This window comes from Neoarius graeffei, chromosome 18 (genome assembly GCF_027579695.1).
Source record: "Neoarius graeffei isolate fNeoGra1 chromosome 18, fNeoGra1.pri, whole genome shotgun sequence".
Classification (NCBI taxonomy): domain Eukaryota; kingdom Metazoa; phylum Chordata; class Actinopteri; order Siluriformes; family Ariidae; genus Neoarius; species Neoarius graeffei.
The window spans coordinates 27,541,048-27,549,434 of NC_083586.1; the positions used below are offsets into that span (position 1 = coordinate 27,541,048).

The following is an 8,387-nucleotide window of genomic DNA, read 5'->3' on the forward strand; positions in this document are numbered from 1 at the left end:
TGTCTGCCTGTCCCTTTCAGAACAAAGAGCCACACAAGGCAACTGGAAAAAATTCATGAGACTGGCTCACATAAACAGACCAGTTATTGATGCTGTGTTCTACAACAAAGAACAAGTGTTTTATCAAGAATTCTAGTGGTCTCATACTGGCATATCTTAGTCCACCCTGAACTCTTCCAGAACATTAGCATTTCAGGGCAGGCAGTCATTTCAGTAAATTTTTAAATAATAATAATAATAATAATAATGTATATTTTAGGATTAACGTCTTAAACTACTTAATGCAGATAGGTAAGTGTTAGTTTCTGCAAATCTAAACATTCAGGTCTTGGATCTGCAATGTAAAGGTCAGAACTGAGAAAATAGCTGCTTTATACTGCTACTTTTGCAAAACTTTTTTCTGACTATCTAGAATGGCTTGGCTTGATATCGCAGCTAAAAAGTTTGGATTCCCCAGTATTGAGCTGTTTGTGAAGGTAAGAAATTCTTAAAACAAAATTTCATATAGTTCATCATGTATAAATGAATACTTTAATTAATTTACTTCAAATGATGGAAATGGTCTATACAATCTCACATCTATTTGTTCTGGATGTCTCACACCACAATTAGATGCATATTGATATTGATTAAGCTCTTTGCTTATATTATTGTTTTAAAGGAAATGTAGTTGTATTGCTTACTGTTACATTTAGAGGTACAGTAGACTTATGTTAAAAAGGGGGGGGAGAGAATACACAATCTACACTAGATGGTCAAAAGTTTGTGGACACCTGACCTTCACACTCATATGCAGTTCTTCCTCAAATTGTTGCCATGGAATGCCCCTGTGTAAAAAATCAAGCTCCATGAAGACATGGTTTGCTAATTGTGGCAGCAGGGGCATGGTCAAGCGTCGGTCTGTGAATGGAGGGCGGATTCAGGGGAGGTAAGTGGCGGAATCACTGCACCTGATGGGAATTAACCTGTGTCTTCCCCAGTGACCGCACCCTATAAGAGGAGAGGGAGAACGGAGGAAGGGAGCTACTCCCCAACCTGGAGACTTGTGTGCATGCGTGTGTGTATGTGTAGTTAAGGCTGAAAAGCTAAAATAAATGGGTTTTTGAGAACTCAGTTCTGGCCCGCCGTGCTTCTGTGCTCCACCCACCTAGAACACTTGCTACAGTGGTGCTGAAACCCGGGATGGAGCGCAGGAGACAACAGCCCCATGGAGTCCTCCCCCTTCAAGGACCTGATCCATGCCCTCGCCACGGTCCAACAGAGCCAGCACCAGGTGCTGGTCGCCCTCCGGGAAGAACAGGAGCAAAGGTTCGAGGCCCTGGTGCTGGCACAGCAGGAAGATTGCCAGGCATTCCGGCACCTACTCGCGTTGGCAGGGACCACCACCTCCACCTCTGCGGGCCCTTCCCACCTCACCCTAACGAAGATGGGCCCGCATGACGGCCCCGAGGCTTTCCTCGCTCTCTTTGAGCAGGCTGCAGAGGCGTGGGGTTGGCTGGTGGAACAGCACGCGGTGCACCTCCTCCCCCTGCTCACGGGCGAGGCGCAGCTAGCCGCGCTACAGATCCCCGCCAACAGCCGGCTGGTCTACGTGGACCTCCGCAGGGCCGTCCTCCAGCGCGTGGGTCACATTCCGGAGCAGGAGCAGCAGCAGCGCTTCCGCGCGCTGCACCTGGAGGAGGTCGGCCAGCCGTTCGCGTTTGGCCAGCAACTCCGGGACGCCTGCAGCCGGTGGCTGAGGGCCGACAACCGCGACGCCGAGGAGATCATAGATCTGGTGGCACTGGAGCAGTTTGTCGCTCGACTTCCAGAAGGAACCGCGGAGTGGGTCCAGTGCCATCGCCCGGCATCGCTGGATCAGGCCATTGAGCTGGCGGAGGACCATATGGCGGCCGTTCCAACGGCAGGACAGCGTGTCTCCCCTTCTCCCCTCCCCTCTCCCTCTCTCTCCCCTTCTGTTCCTCTCCCTCGCCCCATTCCCCCACCGCGGAGGCGGGGGCCGGCTCCACCCCAGCCAGCCCGCCACACCCACAGTGTCCTACCGTTTCCTACTTCTGTGTCTGTGTCTTCCCCCCCTCAGGTGAGTGATATCCGGAACACCAGTGCAGCGAGAGAGCTTGGGCCGGTTTGCTGGCGCTGCGGGGAGCCGGGGCACCTCCAGCATCAATGCTCGGCAATGGAGGTGGGTGCAGTGGTCCGGATCCCCAATGCGCCAGGAACCGCCCTCGATCGGGCCGGAGTGTATCGCATACCGGTGAGTATCCAAGGGGATACGTATCAGGCTTTGGTGGACTCCGGCTGTAATCACACCTCAATCCACCAAAGCCTGGTGCAAAACGAGGCATTGGGGAGAGCACAATTGGTGAAGGTGTTGTGTGTGCACGGGGATGTTCACAACTACCCTTTGGTGTCGGTCCACATTCTGTTTCGAGGGGAGAAATTTAGAGTTCAGGCGGCGATTAATCCTCGCCTCACCCACTCTATAATTTTGGGGACTGATTGGCCGGGATTTCGGGATTTAATGACGCACTTAGTGAAGAGTGGGTCCTGCCGTAGTTTAGCAAGAGGAGGTCCCGGAGTGGCTTTGGCAGGAGCAGCTGTCACAGAGCCATCTACGTCATCACCGCGTCAGAGCGAGGAGCCGCCGGCTCCTCCTCCCTCTCTCGGGGAATCCCTTGCGGATTTTCCATTAGAGCAATCATGAGACGAGTCTCTGTGGCATACATTTGACCAAGTGAGAGTAATCGATGGTCAAACGCTCCAGCCAAACGCCACCCCGTCCTTCCCCTATTTTTCCATTATTAAGGATAGTGACGCAGGACACTCAAACTAAGGAACAAATAACCCAACTTTTGATCCCAAAGAGCCGCCAGGAATTGGTATTCCAGGTGGCTCACTTTAATCCCATGGCTGGACACTTGGGGCAGGATAAAACACTAGCCTGAATAATGGCCCGGTTCTATTGGCCAGGGATTCGCAGCGATGTCTGTAGGTGGTGTATGGCATGCCGCGAATGCCAGTTAGTAAATCCAATGGCCATCCCAAAAGTGCCTTTGCACCCTCTACCATTAATCGAGACCCAGTTCGAAAGAATTGGGATGGATCTCGTCGGGCCATTAGATCAGTCAACACGAGGGTATCGGTTTATTTTAGTTCTGGTGGAGTATGCAACACGATATCCGGAAGCAGTGCCACTTTGCAATATCTCCGCACGTAGTATTGTGGAAGCGCTCTTCCACATCATCTCCCAAGTCGGAATCCCCAAAGAGATTCTGACTGATCAAGGCACTATGTTCATGTCACGCACACTGCGCGAACTGTATGGGTTATTGGGAATCAAGCCGATCCGCACCAGCGTTTATCACCCACAAATGGACGGCTTAGTCGAACGGTTTAATCGCACCCTCAAAAACATAATTAAAAAATTTGTAAGCGAGGACACAAGTAACTGGGATAAATGGCTCGAACCCCTGCTTTTCGCAGTGCGAGAGGTCCCACAAGCCTCCATGGGGTTCTCCCCATTCAAATTATTATATGGGCGTAAGCCACGTGGCATCCTAGATGTGCTGTGGGAAAACTGGGAGGAGGGACCTTATCCGTGCAAAAATTAAATTCAATACGTTATTGACCTGCGCGCAAAACTCCACACACTCACACACCTAACCCAGGAGAATTTGCGGCAGGTTCAAGAACGTCAAGTCCGCCTGTACAACAGGGACACGCGCCTTAGGGAATTCACACCGGGAGACAAAGTACTCGTGTTATTGCCCATGTCGAGCTCTAAATTAATCGCCAGGTGGCAAGGACCCTTTGAGGTCACATGGCGAGTCGGGGACGTCGACTATGAGGTGAGGCAAACGGACAGGGGCGGGGCATTACAGGTATACCACCTCAATCTGTTAAAACGTTGGAGCGAGGAGGTCCCCTTGGCGCTGGTGTCGGTGGTTCCAGAGAAGGCAGAGCTGGGGCCTGAGGTTCAGAAGGGAAAATCGGCATCACCCACTGCTCTGGTCCCCTGTGGAGCCCACCCCTCCCTGACCCAGCTCGCAGAGGTCGCCTGGTTGCAAACAGAATTTTCTGACGTGTTCTCGCCCCTGCACAGCCGCACCCACCTCATAGAACACCACGTTGAGACGCCCCCGGGGGTGGTAGTGCGCAGCCGCCCTTACAGACTGCCCGAACACAAGAAAGAGGTGGCTCGGGAAGAACTCTAGGCCATGTTCGAAATGGGCATTGCCGAGGAGTCCCACAGTGACTGGAGCAGTCCGGTGGTCTTGGTTCCCAAGGCCGACGGGTCGGTTCGGTTCTGTGTGGACTATAGAAAAGTCAACGCGGTGTCTAAATTTGATGCATACCCAATTGTATTGACGAGTTGCTTGATCGACTAGGCACGGCTCGTTTTTATTCAACACTGGATTTGACAAAGGGATATTGGCAGATCCCCTTGACTCCACTATCCCGATAGAAAACGGCCTTTCCCACACCGTTTGGCTTACACCAGTTCGTCACACTTCCGTTTGGGCTGTTTGGGGCGCCCGCTATGTTCCAATGGCTTGTGGATAGGGTCCTCCGCCCCCACGCCACCTATGCGGCCGCATACTTAGATTACATTATTATTTATAGTAATGACTGGCCGCGGCACCTAAAACACCTGAGGGCCGTCCTGGGGTAGCTGAGGCGAGCGGGGCTCACAGCCAACCCAAAGAAGTGTGCGATTGGGCGGGTGGAAGTACGGTATCTGGGCTTCCGTTTGGGCAATGGGCAGGTGCGTCCCCAAATCAATAAGACAGCAGCGATTGCGGCCTGCCCGAGGCCCAAGACCAAAAAGGGTGTGAGGCAGTTCCTGGGGCTGGCTGGCTACTATCGTAGGTTTATACCTAATTATTCAGACGTCACCAGCCTGCTGACTGATCTCACTAAAAAGCAGGCACCAGATCCGGTCCAGTGGACGGAGCAATGCCAGCGGGCTTTCTCTAAGGTAAAGGCTGCACTGTGTGGGGGGCCACTGTTACACTCCCCTGACTTTTCTCTCCCCTTTGTTTTACGGACGGACGCATTGGACAGAGGGCTGGGGGCTGTTCTGTCCCAGGAGGTGGAGGGGGAGGACCGTCCAGTGCTGTACATCAGCCGCAAGCTGTCGGTGCGCGAGGGCAGGTACAGCACCATAGAGAAGGAATGCCTCGCCATCAAGTGGGTGGTTCTTGCCCTCCGCTACTATCTGCTGGGGCGCCCTTTCACCCTCTGGTTGGACCATGCGCCCCTGCAGTGGCTCCACCGCATGAAGGATGCCAACGCGCAGATCACCCGTTGGTATCTGGCACTCCAGCCATTTAAGTTCGAGGTGGTCCACAGGCCGGGGGCACAGATGGTTGTGGCAGACTTCATCTCCCGTCAAGGGGGGGGGGAGTCGGCTGCAGGCCGGACAGCTGCCTGGCCTGAGTCGGGCGGTGGGGGTATGTGGCAGCGGGGGCATCATCAAGTGTCGGTCTGTGAATGGAGGGCAGAGTCAGGGAGGGTAAGTGGTGGAATCACTGCACCTGACGGGAATTAACCTGTGTTTGTGTGTCTTCCCCAGTGACCGCACCCTATAAGAGGAGAGGGAGAGCGGAGGAAGGGAGCTACTCCCCAACCTGGAGACTTGTGTGCGTGCATGTGTGTATGTGTAGTTAAGGCTGAAAAGCTAAAATAAACGGGTTTTTGAGAACTCAGTTCTGGCCTGCCGTGTTTCTGTGCTCCACCCACCTAGAACACTTGCTACACTAATGTTGGAGTGGAAGAACTTGAGTTTCCTGCACAGATACTTGATCTCAATCCCCAATGAAGACCTTTGGGATGAACTGGAACACTGACTTCAACCTAGACCTCCCGACCTGACATCAGTGCCTGAACTCACTACTGCTCTTGTGGCATAAATCCCCAAAATGTAGTGGAAAACCTTCCCAGAAGAACGGGACAGTAAAGTGAAGACTAAATCTGGAATGGGATGTTCAACAGGGACATATGTGTGTTGGTAGAACATCAGACTTTTAATCCGAGGTTCCAGGGTTCAAGTCTCTGTTTGGGTGTTTAGCTCACTAGGTTCCCCTTCTATGGGAAGCCATGGCCTAAAGGTTAGAGAAGCAGCTTTGGGACTAAAAGGTTGCTGATTTGATTCCCTGGACCAGCAGGAATGGCTGAAATGCCCTTGAGCAAGGCACCTAACCCCCAACTGCTTTCCAGGCTGCTCTGGGTATGTTGTACATCACACTGGATAACAGTGTCTGCTAAATGCCATTAATGTAATGTAATTATAGTCAGATATCCACATACTTTTGGCCATATAGTGTATATGTATATCTTGAAATCTCATTTACCTAAAACTCAGAACTTCTCAAGTATCATTATCATAGAGGAGTGGTTTATCTTTCTTTCTTTGCAGTGATTATGACACTTTTTCATTTGTGTTTGCCTGGATTTGTGTTATAATGGTTCATCACTTCTCACTGATGATGTATTGTACTGTTTTGCAGGCAGGAAATGATGGGGAAAGCATTGGCAACTGTCCCTTCTCTCAGAGACTCTTCATGATCCTTTGGCTAAAGGGAGTCATCTTTAATGTCACAACAGTGGATCTCAAGAAGTACAAACTTGTTTTATATAGTTTCTACGTGGTTAAATTGAACGTTGTGTTTTGAGAATACAAGCAGATTTTATGTTGTGTTGTTTATGAAGTATTTATAAAGCTGTATAAGAGCTGTATCATGCTCTTGTTATTCTGATTGGCAGATTTGTATCTTATAGGAAACCAGCTGATTTGCAAAACCTTGCACCAGGAACCAACCCACCTTTTATGACCTTTAATGGTGAAGTGTTGGTGGATGTTAACAAGATTGAGGAATTTCTCGAGGAAAGGCTTATACCACCACGGTATAGGACCCAGTTGTTTAGAGTGCAGGTGTTACTTGAATTGAGTTGGTGTCCCTGTTTGTCATTCATCATACCGGTATATCAATGCTTTTAAAGGTATCCAAAGTTGGCTGTTAAACACCCAGAGTCAAACATTGCGGGAATAGATGTATTTGCCAAGTTTTCTGCCTATATCAAGAACTCTCGCAAATATGCAAATGATGGTAAATAATTCTGTTTTTTTAAAAATTGGTCTTTGTGGACTTCTTATTATTATTATTATTATTATTATTATTATTATTATTATTATTATTATTACGTGCATTCTTTAGGCTTGGAGAAAGCTCTGTTGAAATCCCTGAAGAAACTGAATGACTACTTGCAGTCTCCATTGCCAGAAGAGATTGATGCCAACAACCCTGATGACCCAGGACCATCAACACGCAATTTCCTGGATGGACCAGACCTAACTCTGGCTGACTGCAACCTGCTTCCCAAACTACACATCATCATGGTAGTGTGTCTTATTTCTTGTCACTACAATATGTATGCAAACATGTCATTCAATTTAGATGAAAGTCTAAAACGACCTTTAACATTTAGGTAATTAATTTTTATCCCTAACTGTTGATAGCTTTCAACAAATTAGCCAATACCTCATTTAAGGTGTTTTAGTAAACTTATGATTCCACACAGTGATTGCATTATTATATTTTGGCTCAGATTGTTTCAAAGAAGTATAGAAATTTTGAGATTCCAGCTGACATGAAAGGGATTTGGCGATACCTGAACTCTGCCTACCAGAGAGAAGAGTTTACCAACACTTGTCCTGCAGAACAAGAGATTGAGTTTAGCTATTTGAATGTTGTCAAAAAGTTAATATAAGTTTGGTGCTTGGAAAGATTGGACAGAGATGTGTGGAGTGTACTTAAAGTACAGACTACAGAAAGAGCGAGAGAGAGAAAGAGAGTGTGTGTGTGTGTGGGGGGGGGTGTTTCAGGTTAGAATTAGGTTTAGGTTAGAGTGAGGGTTGGGGTTAGGTATATAATTGGTTAAGGTTAGGGTAAGGGGCTAGGGAATGCATTATGTCAATGAGTATCCCACGAAGCTAGAAGTACAAAATGTGTGTGTGTGTGTGTGTGTGTGTGTGTGTGTGTGTGTGTGTGTGTGTGTGTGTGTGTGTGTGTGTGCACTTTTTTTTGCATATCCTGAATAGCTCAGCTTTATCTGTAAACATTTTATGCATTTTATATCTCATAAAAGATGATGCCATGAGCTTGATATGAGTAAAAGATTATTTTTAAATTATACTTATATACTTAAAAAAATTATATATATATATATATATATATATATATATATATATATATATATATATATATATATATATATATATATTTCTTGTAATTTGTCATATCCATTAGTTTTCCATCAGAAACTACAACTAATCATTTTATGTGATTCCTAAAGTCTGAGAGACATTTTATAAGAGAGAATGTATT

General features: G+C 48.1%; 1 protein-coding gene across 2 annotated transcripts; it reads left to right on the forward strand.

Annotated features, from left to right (window-relative positions):
- Positions 1–229: 229 nt before the first annotated feature.
- On the forward strand, positions 230–8,108 carry LOC132866682 (chloride intracellular channel protein 4). Of its 2 annotated transcripts, XM_060899466.1 has the most exons (7): positions 230–291; positions 413–476; positions 6,510–6,619; positions 6,781–6,906; positions 7,003–7,109; positions 7,218–7,399; positions 7,609–8,108. In XM_060899466.1, the coding sequence occupies exons 2-7, from the start codon at positions 414–416 to the stop codon at positions 7,768–7,770; spliced, it is 750 nt and encodes a 249-aa protein (XP_060755449.1). In that variant the 5' UTR covers positions 230–291; position 413; the 3' UTR covers positions 7,771–8,108. The 2 variants fall into 2 exon arrangements, with proteins under 2 accessions (XP_060755449.1, XP_060755448.1); XM_060899465.1 differs by lacking the exon at positions 230–291 and having other exon boundaries at positions 332–476.
- The last annotated feature ends 279 nt before the right edge of the window (positions 8,109–8,387 follow it).

Excerpts from the sequence above, each read along its gene's own strand:
- LOC132866682 (XM_060899466.1), top strand. The coding sequence starts at position 414 with ATGGCTTGGCTTGATATCGCAGCTAAAAAGTTTGGATTCCCCAGTATT. Across the intron at positions 477-6,509 it reads GTATTGAGCTGTTTGTGAAG|GCAGGAAATGATGGGGAAAG; the intron begins GTAAGAAATTCT and ends ACTGTTTTGCAG. Across the intron at positions 6,620-6,780 it reads ACAACAGTGGATCTCAAGAA|GAAACCAGCTGATTTGCAAA; the intron begins GTACAAACTTGT and ends TGTATCTTATAG.